Source organism: Melanotaenia boesemani, chromosome 19 (assembly GCF_017639745.1).
Source record: "Melanotaenia boesemani isolate fMelBoe1 chromosome 19, fMelBoe1.pri, whole genome shotgun sequence".
NCBI lineage: Eukaryota > Metazoa > Chordata > Actinopteri > Atheriniformes > Melanotaeniidae > Melanotaenia > Melanotaenia boesemani.
Genome location: NC_055700.1, coordinates 1962630 through 1984584, shown reverse-complemented (window position 1 = coordinate 1984584; position 21955 = coordinate 1962630). Strand labels below are relative to the sequence as shown.

General features: G+C 40.9%; 1 protein-coding gene across 4 annotated transcripts; it reads left to right on the top strand.

Moving 5' to 3' along the window:
- Nucleotides 1–520: 520 nt before the first annotated feature.
- Nucleotides 521–6143, top strand: LOC121630573 (beta-1,3-galactosyl-O-glycosyl-glycoprotein beta-1,6-N-acetylglucosaminyltransferase 4-like). Of its 4 annotated transcripts, none has more exons than XM_041970944.1 (4): nucleotides 521–976; nucleotides 1072–1132; nucleotides 1458–1702; nucleotides 3365–6143. In XM_041970944.1, the coding sequence occupies exons 3-4, from the start codon at nucleotides 1650–1652 to the stop codon at nucleotides 4647–4649; spliced, it is 1338 nt and encodes a 445-aa protein (XP_041826878.1). In that variant the 5' UTR covers nucleotides 521–976; nucleotides 1072–1132; nucleotides 1458–1649; the 3' UTR covers nucleotides 4650–6143. The 4 variants fall into 4 exon arrangements, with proteins under 4 accessions (XP_041826878.1, XP_041826877.1, XP_041826880.1 ...); XM_041970943.1 differs by having other exon boundaries at nucleotides 3362–6143; XM_041970946.1 differs by lacking the exon at nucleotides 1458–1702 and having other exon boundaries at nucleotides 522–976; nucleotides 3362–6142.
- Nucleotides 6144–21955: the final 15812 nt, after the last annotated feature.

The following is a 21955-nucleotide window of genomic DNA, read 5'->3' as shown; positions in this document are numbered from 1 at the left end:
AGGTTCCTGTTGTTCCAGCCCATCTGACCATCAGTGACGATGATGAAAAAGAGGAAGATGAATCAGATATGGATCCTGCCAGCATATGTTTAACGTTTTAGAATATTTTACATTTTAAGTATTTTAGGTATTTAAATGTTTTTTATTATGTACTGGATTGTTATTAAATGTTTTCTGTTCTATGATGTTTTAAACTAATGTTTATTAAACTTGTTGATGTTTTCAACATTTTCTTCCATATACACTTTTTATATTTTTTTTGACCTGAATAGGACAAGTCACTAAGTTTCGTTTAATTTTCAGCATGAAGCGATTTTTTAAATGTACCAGCAGATTGTAGGTCTTGTTAAATACCAGAATTAAAAATGTTCATTTCAAAGTATTTCAGTGAGTGCCCTAAAAGGGTTACCTGAAGCCGCTTTTCTGGGAAACTGGTTTATTTACGGCTATCATATCAGTCTTCTTCGTTTAAAAGGCTGACATCAGAGCGCTTTCCCCCCACCCCGGGCTGTCTAACCCACGCAGAGTTTCCTGGCTGTCACGGTCCTCCGGAGCTCAGATGACTTCAGCCACGGGCTTTTCATTAAAGCCACTTCCATCAGCTGCGGCTCGCGCTTACCTGTTCACGAGGAACTTGTTTCTGCACAACTTCTCACTTTTCAGTCTGAGTTTCGATGGTGTAGAAAAAGGAAATCACTACGTAGAAAAGTCTAAAAACCATTTTCTGCTCAGTAATGCAAATTTGGTTCCTGAGCCCTCCTTCCTCTTTCCGGATTATTTTCACATCTCCGCGTCGACCTCATCTTGGAGAGCCTGTCCATGTTCTACGTCTCTCTCTTTCCTTCATCCCTTCTGATAATGTGAGGAATTAAATTTCGACCAGATATGGCGCAAAGCTGACGCTGGCAGCGGCTGTGCGTTAAAAGTGGAGCAGGCGGGAACATAAATGTCTCTTCTGATATTTCCTCGGACATGGGTAAGTTCCCGCTACAGCAACCGAGTTCTCATGGCAGTTTTACCCAGTTTCATTTAAAAAAACACTGAGTAACGGAACTTTGTACCAACTTTCAGGACGAGTTGATGAGACGTTTTGAAAGGCGCTCCGTGAACCAGAACCAGAGTCTGGATCCAGGTGAGTCTAACGCTTCAACCTCTTCCCACTAACAGCAAAGATGAAAGCAGAAAGCAACCATTTACTGAATATTTTACACGTTATTTATTTGAGAATGAATAAAAATAACCACATTACAATGGTTAAAACTGAGTTAGTGTTGTGGGTTTGAAGCCTGTTGGAGTACTTATGTGTGTGTATGTGTGTGTGTATGTTGAATGTTTGTTGTCTTGGTTATTAGGACGGATTGACGCTTGTTGCTTCTATCTACTGTATCTTTGTCTCCTCATCCTCTTTTTTTGTCTAATTTCCTTTTTACTTCTTTTTTCCTGTCCCCTCCATTCAGGTCCAGCAAGATTATATAAATGTCATAATTCACCACGTGCGTGTGGTGTTCATGATAAATGATACCTGCCGTCCACGTTCTGTTTCCGGAAAGGCCTTGCTCATTTCAGCCACTTTCAAACATGCACTGTTTTCTGAAAACTACTGTAAACCATTAGTCTTGCTGGATTAAACGTGACACTTCTCTTCACACATGAGATGGAACCTTAAAGGCTGCATCAGTCTGTTAAGTGAAGTTATTTTAGCGTAAGTCCCTTTTTCTTTATCTTCCTCATGCTTCACGTAGACATGAATGTCAAAGCAGATTCTGGTTTATTTTCCAGTAAGTGCAGACACACAAGAAATTTGACTTCCTCGTCTCCTTTTGTTCCATGATAAACACAAAGACAAACAGAACTGAGCTGTAGCACTAATCTAAAAAATAATTCTTTTTCCTTACTGCTTAGTCCAATTTAGGGTTGTGGTGAAGCTGGAGCCTGTCCCAGCAATTAGCAGATGAGAGGCAGATACACCTGGACAGGTCATCTTTTTATTGCAGTAATACTAAAAAAATACAAAAAAAAAAAGAGAAGGTTTTAGATTCATGCTTGACAGATTCAGGTGTTCATCAGAGTGATGGCTGTGCAGAGCAACTGCTCTTGTGTCTGATTGTGTTGGCTCACAGCGTTCTGTAGCGCCTGCCAGAGAGGGGGGAACTAGTTGTTTCTGGGGTGTGATGCGTCAGCATGATGACTGCTCTGGAGGTGTATGAAGGGCAGTTTTGCACCAGTGATTCTCTCTTTGTTCTTTTTCAGTCTGTACATGAGCAATATTCACCATTAGTACAGTATTGGATGATAAAGTTGGGTGAACTGTAAAGAGTCACATGTCTTATAACCATCAATATTAGCGAGCTTCCTTGTGAAGAAGCTATAGTGCTGTTGCTACTCATACTTCTTACGTACTTGATTATATGGTTGCTCAGACGTCTGTTTCTGAGCAAAGATCTGGAATGGACCACCCGTTCATGCCGTCTGATTGGTCTAATTCCTGGAGGCTTTCTGAGGGTCGGAATAAGGCATGACGGTGACATGTCAACATGCACCACTCCAGTGGTTGGTTAACAACTTACTGCAGCCCTTATTGAATGGATAACCTTACAAACATGCTTCGTTTTCAGAGAGCTAACAACCACAACAAAACTACAGCAAGGTGTCTTTGCTTAATACACTCATTACCTGCAGGGTTGGCAGCATGTGCCAGGAGGTTACAGTTGTAGAAGCAACAAATAGAGACTTTTGGTTCAGTTAAAAAAAAAAATCAACACCAAGTACTTTCAGTTCCCTTTGCTGCATTTTTGCTGTCCAAATCACTGCTGACCATGAAAAGAGGGAAAGTTAGTTAGGGCTAATCACCGCGACAGCATCTAGCAGTGTTTGGGCTCAATTTTGGCTCGGTTCTGTCCAGGTGGATGCCGGCTGAACTGACTCACCTCAGTACAAATGGAAGTCACATCTGTTAGGTCAGAAAGATAAAAAAAGATAAAAACAAGTTATTCCCCTGCCTTGGAAATGTTTTCCATTTAAACATGAAAAATGAAACATGACGTGGACAAAACAGGACTTATACTAATGTTTTATATCATTTTCAAATTTACCAAATTCAACCTGCAGGCCAGAATGCACCCTCTGGCAGGCCGGTTTTGCCCCCCAGGCCTTATGTTTGACACCCCAGGTTTAAATCATTATGCTAACGGTTGCTTTCTGTTTTTAACTTTCACACAGTGCTACTGATTGCCCGGTGTAGAACTCATTCATTAGTGTTTCCTCAGTTTCATTTTTCATGATCTGATTTTTTCTTTTTTAACTTCCTTTAAACCGACTCACTTTCAGGTTCTGTGAGTCAACTCTTTTCTTTCTTTCCCAGCAGAATGAATGTGAAATGTTCCCCATTGAGACTAAGAAAGAAGTTGTTTCCATCACTGCTGTCGCTGCTGACGTTGAGTGTCCTGCTGCTGGTGAGCATCAAGTACAACCAGACCCCAGAGTCTGCAGTGCTGTCGGCCCGTCAGCCAATTTACAGGCATGATGTCAACTGTGCAGCTATCTATTCCATGGACCCCGTGGAGGTGGGTAAATCCCTCAATATCAGAAGGACAAAGACGGAGGAGAACAAAGACGAAAGTCTGATCAGCCTCACAGGAAACTGCTCCTCATTCATCAAGATCAGAGGTTATGATAAAGTGTGTGTTTCTGACGAGGAGCGTGTGTTTCCTCTTGCATATTCTTTGGTTGTCCATAAATATGCCTGGATGGTAGAGAGACTCATCAGAGCTGCATACTCACCCAATAACATCTACTGCGTCCACTATGATCAGAAGTCTTCGGCTCAGTTCATGGCAGCCATGGAGGGTTTGGCCCGTTGCTTGCCCAACGTCTTCATCGCCAGCAAGCGAGAGTCCGTCTTCTATGCAAGCATCAGCCGGCTGAAAGCTGATCTCAACTGTCTGTCTGACCTGATGGGGTCGAAGGTCAGATGGAAGTATGTCATCAACCTGTGTGGCCAGGACTTCCCCCTCAAGTCCAACATTGAGCTGGTGTCAGAACTGAAGAGGTTAAACGGCTCCAACATGTTGGAGACGAGCCGACCGTCGGAGCTGAAGAAGCAGAGATTCTCCTTCCACTACGAGCTAAAAGACGCCAGCTTCGAGTATCAGAAACTTCCGGTGAAAACGGAGAAGCAGAAGGCGCCGCCACCACATGGTATAGAGATGTTCATCGGGAATGCATACTTCGTGTTGTCAAGGGAGTTTGTTGCACACTTGTACTCGTCGCCAGTGATGAAGGATTTCATAGACTGGTCGGAGGACACCTACTCTCCAGATGAACACTTCTGGGCCACACTGGTGCGACTGCCCGGTGTTCCCGGAGAGGTGCCCAGATCCCAGGCTGATATCACAGACCTGATGAGTAAGACCAGGCTGGTGAAGTGGCATTACCTGGAGGAGAGCCTTTACCCCCCGTGCACAGGGGAGCACGTCCGTAGCGTTTGTATTTTTGGTGCAGCTGAGATGAATTGGTTACTCAACTTCGGCCACTGGTTTGCCAACAAGTTTGATCCCAAAGTGGATCCAGTTCTGATTCAGTGCCTTGAGGAGAACCTGGAGGAGAAGCGGATTTTATTCCAATCAAGAACTTCCCTGACTTGTGTTTAGGGTTAGCTGGAAGCTACAGCATGCTGTAAGGAAGTCGACTAAATAAGATGAGTTGGATTCATTTCCAGTGAAATGTGCTGTTTTATCTTATGTCTCAGCAAGATGGTTGTTTCTGAGTTTTGAACAGTTTGTTGAACAAACCAAAACGTTAAAGGCGCTCTGTCATCGTGACTCTCAAAATGTTGTGATTAATCAGCTGTTTACAGTCAGAACTGGAAATAAATACACTATTATTCCTGAATTATTGTTCCTATTTGGATGTCCACTGGAGCTGTGTGTTTTTCTTTTTTTCTGTGTGTTTCCATTCGGACAGCTTCTTCTTCTACTGAACTACAACCACTTAGCCATGTAGCCTGTTGGTCAATGCCCAGTTTACTCACCTCACACCAGTTAACGGGAACGTGTTCAATACCTTGATTTAAAGAGAAATGTAACTTTACAGTTTTCTGGCACCTCTGGAGCAAAACATTTTGATAATTAATCAATAAGATAGTTGCCAGATGAATTAACATGAGCATGATCACTACTTTGAAGGCTCGGCTCACCCATGATGAAGGCATGTTGCACTGCTCCACATCTGTGGGATGGCTAAAGGAGTAATCGGTCATTAATCAGTCTTTAGTCTTTGTTAGCCTGTTAATGCATGCAGTACAGCGGAGAAATGCCGAGGATGAGAAAGTTTAACAGAAAACAAGACATTTTGAAGAGCATAGAGCTGCGTTATCTACCCAAGCTTTAATAAGGTTACAGTGGAAAACGTTGCTCCCATCAGACTTGAAGATTTCTGTTTCCCAGATTTTTGTTCTCCAAACAAATTAAACATAATTATAAGATCTGTATAAATGTTATCTCAAGATGATTATGAAACTTCATAGAAACATTTTTTATTGGTAACTTGTTCAGAAATTGAGTTAAAGGAAGTATTCCAATTTAATAATTTAATAGAAAAGGTAAAAATTAGACTTGGATTTTTTATTACCATTAATGATGGCTGTGAATGAGCTGCATGGTTCAACAAAATTGGTCAAAATTCTTAAAATGAAAGTTTTGGAGGATGGAGGGCTGACTCCAAGAGAAGATTCAATGCAGTCCACTAGTTTCCTTAGCTATGTGTTTATTGATTATTAGAAATTGAACTATTGTGAATCATGTAATGGATGTTTCAGCTGGATTATAATTGGACTAAATCTGTAAAGGTGCTTTGAGGGGACTTTGTTGTAAATTGGTGCCACACTAATAAAGCTGAATTGAATTGAATGTCAGGAAGTCTGAAACCTTTTTTGCATATGCAAAAATGGAGGAAAAAGGAAGTGGAGGATGAGCTGAAAGGGAGAGATGGAGGAAACACAGGGACGGTTGTCCCAGCCGGGCGATTCTCCGAAATCAGTTCACTTTGTGTCCCACAGATTTACCTCAAAGTTTTTCATATAAAGTAAACCATAAAATGCATTTTAAAACAGGAAATGGAAGGATCCATGTGTCTTTGTGTTATAGCAGGCAAACATATTTTGAAAATTATGTTATAAAAATTTCATGGGTTGCTGAGGCTTAGACGTCAGCCAAATGAGCATGTCCCCACGGACCAAAGTTACTTTTTAACTGAAAATAAAACCAATAAAAAGAGCCAGTAACTGCAAGTTTTTTTGCTAATATAATCATTTGCCTGTCCACTTTCACCTAAATAAAAGAAATATGAGAAAAATACATTATTTCTAAAAAGCACCATTTAATCATGTCCCTCAGTTCTGTTCGACCCCGTAACAGCCTACCAATCCCTCTCTTTTTAAAAGTAATCGTTCAGTCCAACTTCTTCAGCACCCAGGAAGTGACATCACTGAATATTTTCCCGCTCACACTGTAAAGAGAGGTAAATGTTAGCATTACTTACTTACCTATATTTCATTGTTTCTATTGTCAGATTGACATCGTCAAGCTCAACCTTTCAACTCTGTTACATGCATGAATTATATTTACTATAGTTTGGGTAAAAGCAAACAATTGTCTTGGAAAGATATATTAATTTATTGTTTTCCTCATGCTATATGGTGCTCCATATCCTAGCTACTGTAGACATGTGGCTACTTTTAGCTAAATCTTCAACCCCGTAACAAAAAAACACTGTTACGGGGTTGAATCATTGTTACAGGGTTGAAGGTTGGACTGTTCTTAAGTCCAGCCAGCCACATTTCAAAACATGTTATTTCATGTTCATTATTCTATGTTAGTGGAACCCAAGAGCCAATCTGCTTTACCTCCATTTGCCATCGAAGCACAAGAGTCCAGCTGCCATATGGGAGCATCTGAAACCTGTACGGGACTATGTGCAGACCACACACCCAGCAGTGTCTGTTGTACACTTTTTTAGTGATGGGCCCTGTATACGCAGTACAGACAGAAAGGGAACGTTTTTCTCTTCGGTACAGAGCTTGACAAGAGAGGACTGAGAGGGACCTGGAAGTTTTTCGAGTCGAGTCATGGCAAAGGAGCACCAGGTGGTGTTGGTGCTGCATTAAAGGGATCAGCAGACAACCTCATCAGCCATGGGCGGGACATCAAAAATGCTTATGAGCTCTTCAAGGCTCTTTCTGAGACAAACTCCTCGAGCAAACTGTATTTTATCATCGATGAAGCTGTAGAGCAGGCACTGCAAAGGATGCTATCCACCATTCCACCATTCCACCAGTCTCAGGAACCATGCACATCCATCAGGTCATCACTCTTGCTCGAGGGGAGATAACATTGCGAGATGTCAGCTGCATGTGCTCCACCTATGGAAAGCTTGAATGTGGATGCTGGAATACAAAGCATTTCAGCTTTGTTAGGAAGGTCCCAGCTACTGTGCCACAAGGGCAGATACAAATCAGTTGGGATGACCCAGAGGTAAAAGGGAAGTGGTGTGTGCTCACATACAATAAAACATTGTATCCAGCAATAATCTTACCACAGACAAAAACAATTTTCAAGTCAAATGCATTCACCACGCTGGAATAACCAAAAACAGGTTCTTTTGGCCTCTACTAGACAATGTACTGTGGTATCCATTTGATGATGTGCTTGAGCTCATCCCGCCTCCTCAGCCCGTGACAGGGCGTGATTCACGTCACGTGCAAATTCAGAAAGAGATCTGGGACAGACTGTCTGACTAAAATGATGAAAGAACTTTAAACAGCAGAAACAACAGATAAACATCAGATAAGAAGAGATCATCTACAATCATTTATCATTGGCTTATAATAATTCCCAGATTTTAGAGCAGACAGCATTGCAGTGTACTTTTTTTCTGATGACCCTACAGATGATTAATTTTAAATTATTTTAATGTTAACATTTATAGTTAAGATTGTGACTGTGTTGTGATGTCAGTCACTACATTGTTAAACTGATTCCAGCGAGACAGATTTTGCATTCAGGCTCTGCTGTCGTTCTTCATAGTTTCTTCCCATAGGACAGATACGTTTAATCTAAATGTCATGTTATTTTTAAACAATGTTAAACATTACATACTTAATGATATGTTTCATTCATTGTGTTTGTTTTATTGAATTCTTTTGTCAATTTCAGTTTGATTAAATGTTGTCATTCATTCAGCCATGTTACAGTGTGTTCAGCCCTGTTACTTGATACATTCTCATGCATTTTTTAATAATATTAACAAATATTGGATAAATGTTTGTTGAACTTTATGCAAATTTTAGCGGTCAAGTACAAAATATACAAAAGCCTAACGTAATGTTTATGTCAAAGTATATTTTCATCATTTATGAAGCCCACTTGTCCATTAAGTTGTCATATCTGTCTTGACAGTCAAATTATTATTATTTAGAATCAAATAAAATATACTTACGATTAGTTGTATTACACAAGGGACAGGTTATTACCAAGGAACTGGAAGAATTTATTTTAATATGTTTTAGAATTATAACCATACAGGAGTCAGATTGTCCCGTTACAGGTTGAATTTAAAACAACGTAAGTGACAAAATTATTTCTAATAATTTTTGGGACTTCATGCCTAAGGTGGGAAAACATATTTTCTCAGAGGTTCAAATAGTCCTTCATCAGATGCAATGTTAAGAAACACAATTTTTTGTTGTATATTTTTCAGTAACCAGAGAACCCAATGTGCACCGAATTCAGAGAATCACCCAGCCTGCAAGACAAAGGGCAACACATCATCTCCAACGCTAACATGTAGCATAGCAACATGACTAGCAGACAGCAGCAATGCTAACATGTAGCATAGCAACATGACTAGCAGACAGCAGCAATGCTAACATGTAGCATAGCAACCTGACTAGCAGGAAGCAGCAACGCTAACATGTAGCATAGCAACCTGACTAGCGGGAAGCAGCAAAGCTAACATGTAGCATAGCAACATGACTAGCAGACAGCAGCAATGCTAACATGTAGCATAGCAACCTGACTAGCAGGAAGCAGCAACGCTAACATGTAGCATAGCAACCTGACTAGCGGGAAGCAGCAACGCTAACATGTAGCATAGCAACATGACTAGCAGGAAGCAGCAATGCTAACATGTAGCATAGCAACATGACTAGCAGGAAGCAGCAACGCTAACATGTAGCATAGCAACATGACTAGCAGGAAGCAGCAACGCTAACATGTAGCATAGCAACATGACTAGCAGAGAGCAGCAATGCTAACATGTAGCATAGCAACCTGACTAGCAGGAAGCAGCAATGCTAACATGTAGCACAGCAACATGACTAGCAGGAAGCAGCAACGCTAACATGTAGCACAGCAACATGACTAGCAGGAAGCAGCAACGCTAACATGTAGCACAGCAACATGACTAGCAGGAAGCAGCAACGCTAACATGTAGCACAGCAACATGACTAGCAGGAAGCAGCAATGCTAACATGTAGCACAGCAACATGACTAGCAGGAAGCAGCAACGCTAACATGTAGCACAGCAACATGACTAGCAGGAAGCAGCAACGCTAACATGTAGCACAGCAACATGACTAGCAGGAAGCAGCAACGCTAACATGTAGCATAGCAACATGACTAGCAGGAAGCAGCAACGCTAACATGTAGCACAGCAACATGACTAGCAGGAAGCAGCAACGCTAACATGTAGCATAGCAACATGACTTGCAGGAAGCAGCAACGCTAACATGTAGCATAGCAACATGACTAGCAGGAAGCAGCAACGCTAACATGTAGCACAGCAACATGACTAGCAGGAAGCAGCAACGCTAACATGTAGCATAGCAACATGACTAGTAGGAAGCAGCAACGCTAACATGTAACATAGCAACATGACTAGCAGGAAGCAGCAACGTTAACATGTAACATAGCAACATGACTAGCAGGAAGCAGCAACGCTAACATGTAACATAGCAACATGACTAGCAGGAAGCAGCAACGCTAACATGTAACATAGCAACATGACAAGCAGGAAGCAGCAACGCTAACATGTAGCATAGCAACATGACTAGCAGTAGGCAGCAACGCTAACTCAGCATAGCAACATGACTAGCAGGAAGCAGCAACGCTAACATGTAGCATAGCAACGGGAGAATCTCAGCTAAAAGACTCCACCATCCAGCATCGGCATCCAAACCAAACACAGTCCAAACTCCAAGCAGTTCTATGTGAATGTAGAAAACATGAGAACAGCTCTGTCCACTTTAGAGCTTCTGCTAATTTCTCCACACAAACCAGGAGTCACATGACAGCAGAGACTCTGCTGGTTACAAAGACGTCTGTCTCATCACTGTGGGACAGAAACTCTGGAGCTAGCAGCCAGAACCAGAATCATGTCTTACTTTTGCTGTTTGTGGAGAAAAGTTTGATTCCAGCTCTAAAAACTCTGCTAATGTGTTCTCCTATGACTCTGTCATTGGTTGACATGAACCATAAAGGTCCTGCTGGTTTCCATGGAGATGAAGGAGGTTTTATAGTGAAGGGTTCACTCTTCCTATCATAGACTGCCTTGGCCTTCACTTCTTTCTGGATCCTCATGGTGTTTCTAAGGTGAATGCCGGGTTTATCCCTGGATCCATCATCCAGAGGTGTCCATCATCATCATCATCATCATCATCATCAGCCAATAGCTTCCTGAGATATTTACCTACGTAACACCTGGAAACCTTCTCAGGTTCAGTTGTTACCTTCTGCTGTAGCACAGTTCCTCCTCAGATATTATTTTACTCATTCCTAGGACCACTTTACTCATTCTTAGGACTACTTTACTAATTCCTAGGACTACTTTACTAATTCCTGGGACTACTTTACTAATTCCTGGGACTACTTTACTTGTTCCTAGGATCAGTCTCAGACTGAGGAGCTGAAACTTGAGTATTCCTGTTGGTTTACCAGTGATCACAAACTGTCTCCTCTCTTTACTACAGAAGTTACACAACACTACACTGCAGTAACGAGGGCTTATTAAGTTCCAGTAAATTATTAATGTTATCAGATGTTTTGTTTTTGTGTGCATGTGTGAGGGTGTAAAATGACCTGGCGTGAGAACGCTACACCTGTGTGCAGCAGAGGACGTATCAGGTGTGTGATCAAGGTGAATAAGCTGCACCAAGAGTCGTATCTCCCACAAACGTAAGGCACCACACGGAGCAGGTCTACATCACTGTTCCTAACTCCTCAGTATGAAAGGTAGCTACTGGCTGTCTTAAAAGTCGCTAATTAGCATAATCAGCCTGGTACATATAGTTGTAGTGGTTGCAGCTGAAAGGCAAAAATTTATGAAAAGACAACCTAAAAATGTTTAGAACAGATAAATAAATATATAATTAAATAAATCTGTCAATATTTTCTTTATTTTTTAGTTCAGTTTTTCAAATGTATTTTGTTTTTTTAATTAGAAGTCTGGAACATGTCACAATACTTTTAACTTTTTAAATATTTTATCCACACTCTTCATTAACAGACGTTACTGTGACGGTAAACCAGCAGGATTCTCCAGCAGCAGCTTTGTACGTTTCATTTTCAGCCTGGTCATGAAACAGAGCTGAACGTCGTCTGAATGCAGCTGGGAGCTCCCCTGTGCAGGGAGGGGTCTGCACAGCACCTGCTCCTCATTGGGAAGAGTAAACTACGTTTATTCACGCCAGTCTCCAAAAGTCTCCAATAATACCAGAAAGAGTCGCTAGATTTGTCGCTAGTCGCCAGCTTAAAGGTGCATTCAGAGGACTCAGTTAAAAGTTTTATTTCTAATATGTTCCCATTTTGTCTTGCAAATAGATTAATTGTGAAATGAATCCCCATTTTATATTGGTGACGGTCCAAAGGAAAGACCGACTCAGCTGTAAATGTGGGAAAAACCCGCACCCTGATCAACCTTTCACACAGAAACTTACAGTTTCTAGTTCTGGCTGGTCATCAATGCAGAAGGTGTGGTCATTCAGAGATTCTTGGTCCTACTTGTGCACCAAAGCTAATTAAATTGTGCTTTTTGTAAATTTGTTGGGGCAATAAAATCACTCTGAGGCGTCTTTTCCAGGGTTGAGAAAATCCATAATTTTAATCAGAGAAGGAACAGAAATCCAGTTTGTTGTAATCCAGTTTAGTCAAGCCCGGACCTGTTCACTGCCGCTGTATGAACACCACTCCAGCTCATGGAAAATTTCTCTTATCAAATCTTGGCCTCAGCTGAAGCCCACGCCCTGAGCATGCTGGCAGGTGTTAATAAAGATGAAGACTTCCTGACTCAGGAATGAAAACCGGTTCAGGGTGGAGAAGACAAACACTCTAGAGACACAAAAAGGAGACAAATGGAAAGTTTAGACAAGGAAGGCTCAGATCCCTACACAGAGAGAAAATAAAGGATAAAGGATGAGGGGTGCACGATGGGAGGCCGAGCAGGACTAACAGACAGTCCAGGGTCACCTGAGCCATGTAAAAGGAAGGTTTGATCCCAATTTGAAAGACAGAGAAGCTGAAAGCCCTGATGATGTCATCGCAGCAGGTTGACCTCAATAAAACAGAAACATCACAGACGCTGCAGGAAAATTCACCAGTTTGTCTCAGACTGAGGGTGGGACGTTTGGAAGCTTCAGCAGACCCAGAACAAATAGCTGCAACTCCATCTTACATCTACAACCATGTGTTACATCACATGACCCACCCTTAGAAACAGCTTAGAAAAGTCTGAGGATCCAGGACTGAGGGATTTTTTAAAGATTTATAATCACTTCGTGGTTTTTCATGAACAGTGTGTTTTACCTCCTGTTCTCCATAACCCTCCTAAAAATGATTCAAGTTTTTTATATTATTATGTAATGAAACTCACTGTTAGTGGTACAAAGTGACCACGTGTCCTTTAATTTACCCGAAACACCTGGTTAACATGTGGAACACACTACCAGAAAACCTGGAGTCTGATCCAGACCTGGAGAGTCCTGAAAAACCTAGAATCTGATCCAGACCTGGAGGGTCCTGGAAAACCTGGAGTCTGATCCAGACCTGAGTTGTACTAAATGTGATAACTCTTTATTTGCCACTGCTTTTAGTTTAGATGATTTAAATATATTTCCTCACATATGCATAGATGATAGTGATGATGATGATGATGATGATAAAGTATTTCCTGCTGATGACGTCTGTACCTCACTCTAAGTCCTTTGGCTGTTTCTCTCTGTTCCTGCTGTATCTCTGAATGTGTGGTGATCAGCTGAGTGGCTCTTACCTGAAACGGGGTCTACAGATGACCCCTCCCTGCTTTGGACGTCTAACTCTGCTGCAGAGGCAGATGTCAGACCTGCTGAGCTCATATTTAGCCCGACATAACTCACCTTACTGCTTCATATGTCATCAGCACCAAAGCAGAGTTCGACATCTCATTCTCCTGTTTCGTTTCCCCCTCCTCCCCCCTTTTCTGTGTTTGTATGCAGCTCCTTTTCTAATCTCAGTCACACCGTTTCCTAGAATCTGTGCGGTCTTGAACCCCCAAACACTTCCTGTTTGTTTCATGTCTTAATGTATAGATCTGTGGTCTGCATTTCCTCTTTATATCTACCTTCTCTGCAGTTTTTATACTGGAATCTTCTTCTTGTTGTGCGTACAATCCTCAGCAGCGACATGGTGTTTCTGTACATTTTTAATCAATTGCTGTTGTGAAACTTTTGGCCCGTTGCTTCTGGAGAATCCTCCATGAATCCGGTTTTTATGCAGATCCATAGCAGAGTAGAGGAAAAGGTCATGCCAAAGCCTTAAATAGCTCTCCGTGGCCCCTCACCAACCACATGTCTCAGAGGTGTCAAGTTTCTACCCAGACTGCATTGCTCTGCCCTGAGCACACAAGCAATAGTAATGTTCATTGTGCTCATTGGCAGCACATATAGTATGACAGATAAAGGTTGCTGAGTTTGGCGTCGGGGTCTGAAACTGCAGCTCAGTGTTCTTTGTTCTGAAAGCAGGTTTGTCCGCATTCACACTGCTGCAGGATTCAGGACCCACAGGTGTTCCCGGGTCAGTCACGCCCCCCAAACCTCCATCAGGATCTTTTAATTATCATCTGGAGACAAATGATGGACTAACACTGGGTTTAAGACGTTAATGATGATTTCATTCTTTATTTATTCCGACTAGGAAATTCAACTATTTAACCCATCTCTAGTTGTTCTGGAGAGCTGTGGGCCGCCATGTTTCAGCGGTGGGAGGGGTCAAAGGCCCAGGTGGTTCACCTCTGCTGGCTGCTCAAACCCAGGTTCTCCAGACCCAAACTGACTCTGTAACCACTAAGCTACCAATCCCCCCAATTATAGCTTTAAATAATAATAATAATAATAAATTTGTATAAATGTATAATAACAATAATATTATTAGTAATAATAATAATAATATATTTTCATGATTATTATTATTATTATTATTATTATTATTATTATTATTATTATTATTATTAGTATTAGTATTAGTAGTAGTAGTAGTAGTAGTAGTAGTATTGTAGCCGATAAACTGAAAACTCCAACTTAAGTTATATTTTTTATATCTTAAACTAAGAAAAGTCTACATGGAAAACAGAGTTTGTAAATGAGAATTAACTGAATAAATCTATCAGAGTTAATAGAGGAATGAGCAGCTTGTGGGTTAGATGTTTCTTTTTATCTTGACCTCCTTTTCTTCAAAAATGCATAAGTACATAATTTTTATCAGTTAATATATATAAAAAAAGACTTATTGTCAGGGTTGGTGATTAAAGGAAAGAAAAAGCCAGAAAGGAGCTGCTCATGTCCTCACATTTGTCCCCACTGATAACATTTATAGTGGACAAACATCCTCCTGCATGGCTTTAAAAGGACGTGTGGGATGGAGAGGTCTCTCAGGAAGGATGTTCCGTGTTTCCTAAAGGAGACAATAAATTAAGCATTGGAGCTCTTTTCCTTAATATTTGGAGAATTAAACGCCAGAGCCGCTGCTCCAATCCTCCCAGCTCAGTTCACTCTAAGAGGAACGAGGCCTATTTGACCGGCTGGATCTCTTGTTTCCTGGGCGGCAGGGTGTGGATTTATGGATCCGTGGCTCCATCTGGTCCTTTTGGGCTTGCAGCTTCTGTACCAGCTTCCATGAGCTGCTCTAAGCAGTTTCTACTTCTTTAGTTTTGTCTAAAAAGTGTTTAACTTTCAGAAAGGATTCATTTTAAATAAAACATCATTGTTAGGTAATTTAATCATTTAGTTTAGTTGCCTAAAACCATAACGAAAAAGAGAAATAAAAAGAAAAGAAGTGGAAGCTGCTCCAGGCTGCATCCTGAGTTGGATATCTTCCATCCTGTTCAGCCTGCACACCGCTGCAAGTTTGTTGCATCACGTGCGATCCCACCGAATTTTCCAGAAACCTGAATGGCAGAGGGCCCCGAAGGCAAACTTAGCCTAACAGCGGGGCATTGTCTCAGGCAGGAAGTCCGCTGGCGTCGCTGAGCGAGTTGCCAAGGGGGTGTGCTCGGTCTGCAGCAGCGTTTAGATGGGTGGGACGTGTCAGAGTAACACCCACACGAATGCCAGCAAGGTGATCCGTTTAATTCATTTTAAATGTGGAGGCAGAAGAACCCGCAGGACTACGACACAGTGCTTAACTTTTCCTCTGCTTCTCACTGCTGTCACAGGGAGTTGCTTCAGGAAGGTGATGCTTATTTCCACATCCTCTGGTGATGGAGGTGCGCCGTCACACAAACGCTGCAGTGTTGACCTGCATCCTCTACAGTAGCACTAAATCTGCATTGCCACATCATGCATCCCCTCCTGGAGCTTAAATACATACAGGTATGGTTAAAATGGTGTTTCCCACATTATAACTAGTCTATTATGACTCATCAGTGTGTGTTTCTTACATGTAACCTACATATGTGACCCCTGCCCGTGTTTAAGAAAGACTGAAAATCTATTTTGTCAGATAGGGGTGTCAGTTGAGAAAGTTGTGATATTTATAACTGTTAAGTGTACTATGTTTTTATTCCTGTTTGTATCTCTGTCCAGCACTTTGATTGACTAGAGTTGTATAAATAAAACCAGACTGATTGAATGAAATACTAGCCATTAAATATGGGGAGCCATACAAACCATATAAAACTTGTACCCAGTACTTCCACCTTTACTATTTTCCCTTGTTTGTTATTTTTGACCAACCAAAACATGTGACAATGAAAGAAAAAACAAACAAAAAAACAAACAAACAAACAAACAAAAAAAAAAAACAATTTCTGGATCATTTGAGTGGAAGATTTCGCCGTGTTTTTAACTCATTATACGTCACAATGTAAATCTCCTCACACTCAGTCGTGCTGACCTGCGAACTGTGTGCTCCAGCACTGTACGATCCGCGCTGGTGAATACTAGATCCCTTTCAAATAAAACTTTTATTATGAATGATTTTATTACTACACACAATCTGGACTTTCTTTTAATGACTGAGACCTGGCTGAAGCCAAGTGACAACAGTGCTCTCACTGAGCTCCTCCCCCCGGCTATTCTTTCTTTAGTGCCCCCCGAGTTTCAGGTTGTGGTGGTGGTGTGGCCACAGTGTTTAAACAGAGCTTCAACTGCCATTTAATCCCTGCAGATGGCTATTCTACTTTTGAATTACAACTATTTGTAATTGACTTTGCCTCTCCTTTGTTGTGTGCTGCAATATATCGCCCCCCCTAGATATAACAAGGATTTCATATCTGAATTCTCTGAATTTTTATCAAACATTATGTGTAAATATGATAAGATACTACTCTGTGGGGACTTTAATATACATGTCTGTTGCACATCTAATGAACTGGCTAACAATGAGCTGTACAAACAAAGCCTGCGTAACTATAACAATGAGCTGTGAAGGCCAGAGAGCTGCATTTATCTGGAATGATTAACAGGAATGTCAACAATTCTCTCTGTTTGCTATGATTGAAAAACTTACTAATCCTCCTAAACAGATAAGCCCAGAGCTCCTTTCCACTGAGAAATGCAACCAATTTACCAACTTTTTTAGCCAAAAAATTAAAACAATTAGGCAAAATATTAATTCCACACAGTCAAACAAGAAAATTAGTCTGTGTCTAAAACCCGGAAATAATTCTGATGTCATGTCACAATTTAAAATGGTGAATTTAAAAGTCCTACAAGAAACAGTTTGGCATTTGAAATCAACAACATGCACTCTGGACATGATACCATCCGACTTTTTAAAAACAGTTTTTACCTCAGTAGAAAGTGATCTCCTACTGATAGTTAACAGCTCACTGGCATCAGGCATTTTTCCCAAGTCACTAAAGATGGCTGCTATTAAGCCACTCCTAAAGAAAAGGACTCTAGACGCCTCTATAATAAACAACTATAGACCGTCTCTAACCTCTTTTATTTCCAAGATTATTGAAAAAGTTGTATTTCACCAGCTTAATGACTTTTTAAATGAAAGTGGAAATCTTGATAAATTTCAGTCCGGCTTCCGACCTCATCACAGCACTGAAACAGCTCTGGTCACAGTGTTAAATGACATTAGGTTGAATACTGATTCTGGTCTAGTATCAGTCCTGGTTCTGGTCTAGTATCAGTCCTGGTTCTATTGGATCTCAGTGCTGCGTTTGATACTGTAGATCACAGAATCCTGTTTTCAGGCTGGAAAACTGGGTTGGACTTTCTGGAGCGGTTCTTAACTGGTTCAGGTCCTATTTAGAAGGCCGGAGTTATTTTGTTACGATCGGCAGCTATGAATCTGAGCAAGTGGCCATGACTTGTGGAGTCCCCCAGGGGTCAGTCCTTGGACCTCTTCTGTTCAACTTGTATCTGCTCCCTTTGGGTAAAATATTACAAAACTATAGCATTAGTTATCAAAGTTATGCAGATGATACACAACTTTATGTGTCTCTGTCACCAGATGACTGCAGTCCAATAGACTTAATGTGTCAGTGTCTGGAGCAAATAAACACCTGGATGAAGGAGAATTTCCTACAATTAAATGAAGACAAAACTGAGATTATTCTGTTTGGTAGCAAAGAGAAGAGGTTCAGCATTGGCAAACACCTGGAGACTCGGGCTCTTAAAATTACCAACCAAGTTCGTAACCTGGGAGTGTTGATAGACTCAGACCTGACTTTCAGCAGCCACATCAAAGCTTCACTAAGAAGATTTTTACCAGCTCAGAAACATCAACAGAAATAAAAGTTTAGTTTCCCAGAAAGACCAAGAGAAACTCATCCATGCATTCATCTCCAGTAGGCTGGATTACTGTAATGGTCTTTTAACAGGACTTCCTAAAAAGAGCATTAAACATCTGCAGCTCATCCAGAACGCTGCTGCTAGAGTTTTAACCAGGACTAAGAGATCTGAACACATCACACCAGTTTTAAAATCTTTACACTGGCTTCCAGTCAGTCACAGAATAGATTTTAAAACCCTTCTGCTTGTTTACAAATCCCAGAATGGTTTAGGCCCAGAATACATCTGTGATATGTTCAGAGAATATAAACCTAGCAGAGCTCTTAGATCCAAAGACTCTGGTCAACTAGTCCAGATCAGAGTCCAGACTAAACATGGAGAAGCAGCATTTAGCTGTAATGCGACAAACTGCCAGTGGAGATTAAACTTTCACCAAATGTAGACATTTTTAAATCCAGGTTAAAAACATTTCTTTTCTCATGCGCCTATGCATGAAATCTGCACGGTAACTTTTTTAACTTATCTTGCTTTTAATCATTTTAATGTAATTTATTATTTTATTGTGATTATGTGTTGATTATGACTTTTACTATTCTAAATATCTGTAATGCCTTTGTTTTATGTAAAGCACTTTGAATTGTCCTGTACATGAAATGTGCTATACAAATAAACTGGCTAACAATTTTAAACGTCTTCTGGATTCCTTTGATCTCACTCAGTCAGTGAATGGCCCCACACATCAACTGGGTGGACCTTGGACCTGGTCATTTCACATGGGCTCTCCCTGTCTGTCAAAGAAACAGCTGCTATTTGTCTCTCGGACCACCTCCCTGTCATGTTCGAATACACAGCTCCTCGTCCCACAGCCAAATCTTTAATGCCAGCCTGCTCTTGACGTACCATCACCTCCTCTACAGCAAGAGAATTTTCATCTGCCTTCCTGGACACTCACCTATCCTCCGCAGATGGGTTGGCCTCTACTCTGTGCCCTGACGACTTCATCACCTCTTTTCATTCCACCTGAAAAAGGACAGGCTGCATGTGTCTCTGGGAATTTTGAGAGACAGTTTGAAGGACTATCATAGAGCAGTGAAAGAGGCCAAGTCTCAATATTTGTCAGATATAAACACCAACAGTTGCAGTCATCCTAGAGTATTGTTCAACACAATTAACTCTGTTATAAACCCTCCCACTGTTCTGTCTAATGTTTCAGCTTCAACCTGTGAAAATTTTCTTCACTTTTTCACCAATAAGGTGGCATCTGTGAGACAGCACATTAAGAATAATATAAATGCTTGTGCTGAACTGTACACTCCTCCTGCACCGTCTGCTGTTTTGGAAAGTTTTGAGCAAGTGTCTCTGTCACTTCTCACTGAGGTGGTACAGAGTATTAAACCCCGTTACTGTCCCTTGGACATTGTACCTGCAAAGGTGCTCAAAGAAGCTTTTATTACTGTTGGGCCATGCCTTCTCTCTTTTATTAACAGCTGCCTCAGGTGTGAAATGTTTCCAGCTGCCTTTAAACACGCTGTTGTCAAGCCACTACTTAAAAAACACAACCTTGACCCATCTGTTTTATCAAATTTTAGACCTGTCTGAAATTTACCATTTTTATTGAAGGTTTTAGAAAAAGTTGTTTTTATTCAGTTGCAATCATTTTTAGAGAACAACACTGTTTTAGACAAATTTTAGTCTGGATTCAGATCACGACATAACACAGAGTCTGTGCTGTTAAAAGTGCAAAACAACATTCTTTTATCTCTTGATTCCAAGAAGTGTGTGTTGCTGGTGATGCTGGACCTCACAGCAGCTTTTGATACTGTGGACCATTCAGTCCTCATCACTCGCCTGTCCCAACAGGTCGGTCTCCGTGGGACTGTCCTGCAGTGGTTGGAATCTTATTTGACTGATAGGAGCTTTAGGGTGACAATTAACGACCTCTCGTCCTCTACGGTCCCTCTAACCACTGGTGTGCCACAGGGCTCCATCCTTGGGCCTTTGTTGTTTTCTCTTTATATGTTGCCTCTTAGCTCAGTCATCTACAAACATAACCTTTTCTTTCATTTTTATGCAGATGACCTTCAAGTATACCTACCCATTGGTCCTAACAATCCCAGTGCACTTGTGTCCATACAAAACTCTTTGGCGGATATTAAGATGTGGCTTTCTCAGAATTTTCTGCATCTAAATGAAAGCAAAACTGAGTGTATTTTGTTTGGTCCTAACTTGTTTGATGATGTACCTGATCTTGGTTCTCTTGGTCCACTCTGTAAACCACTCTGTACTTTTCTAGTAATTCAATGTGAAAGTGCCTTATGTACAGCAAAAAGAAGCATTATCGTCTAAATTTGAGGTCAAATAAAACCACTTTCTTCCATAAGTAGTCCACAAAACCTGTACTGTTGTACTAAGTGCGTCCTATACTACTTACACAAATAATAGGAAATACTTTTAGTGTGTACTTTTCTAGTAATTAAATGTGAAAGTGCCTTATGTACAGCAAAAAGAAGCATTATCGTCTAAATTTGAGGTCAAATAAAACCACTTTCTTCCATAAGTAGTCCACAAAACCTGTACTGTTGTACTAAGTGTGTCCTATACTACTTACACAAATAATAGGAAATACTTTTACTGAGTACTTTTCCAGATATTCAATGTCAAAGCGCCTTATAGATGGCAAGAAAAAGAAGCATTATCATCTAAATTTGATGTCAAATAAAATCACTTTCTTACATAAGTAGTTCACAAAAACTGTACTATTGTACTAAGTACTTCCAATATTAATTAGACAAATAATATGAAAGACTTTTACTGTGTACGTTTCAAGTAATTCAATGTCAAAATTCCTTATGGACAGCAAAAAAAGAAGCATTATCATCTAATTTTGAGGTCAAATAAAATCACTTTCTTCCATTAGTAGTTCATGAAACCTGTACTGTTGCATTAAGTACTACCTATCCTAACTACACGAATAATAGGAAATATTTTACTGTGTAGCTTTCCAGTAATATAATGCCAAAGTCCTTTACAGACAGCTAAAACAAGCATTGTCGTCTAAATTTGAAGTTGAATAAAATTAATTTCTTCCAGTCTTCTTTAATCCACAAAATGTATACTGTATTACTAAATACATCATCAAGTACTGACAAAACTACTGTGAAGATACTTTGACTGTGTAGTTTTACAGTAACTCATTGTCAAGGTCTTTATGCTAAAAGATGCATCTTCGTCTAAATTTAAAGTGGAATAACATTATCCATCCATCCATTTTCTTTCACAAATCCGAGGTCAGGTCTTAGGGGCAGCTGCCTAAGCAGGGAATCCCAGAATTCCCTCCCCCTGGCCACATTCACCAGCTTGTCCTACTCCGGGGGGATCCCAAGGCGTTCCCAGGCCAGCCAAGAGATGTAGTCCTGGCGTGTCCTGGGTCTTCCCCGGGGCCTCCTCCTAGTGGGACATGCCTGTAACACCTCACCAGGGAGGCGCCCAGGAGGCATCCTGACCAGAGCCCCAAGCCACCTCATCTGGCTCCTCTCGATGTGGAGGAGCAGTGACTCGACTCTGAGCCCTCCGAAATCACCAAGCTTTTCACCCTATCTCTAAGAGAGAGCCCGGCCACCCTGCAGAGAAAACTAATTTTGGCGATATGTATTCACGATCCCATTCTTTCAGTCACTACCCACAGCT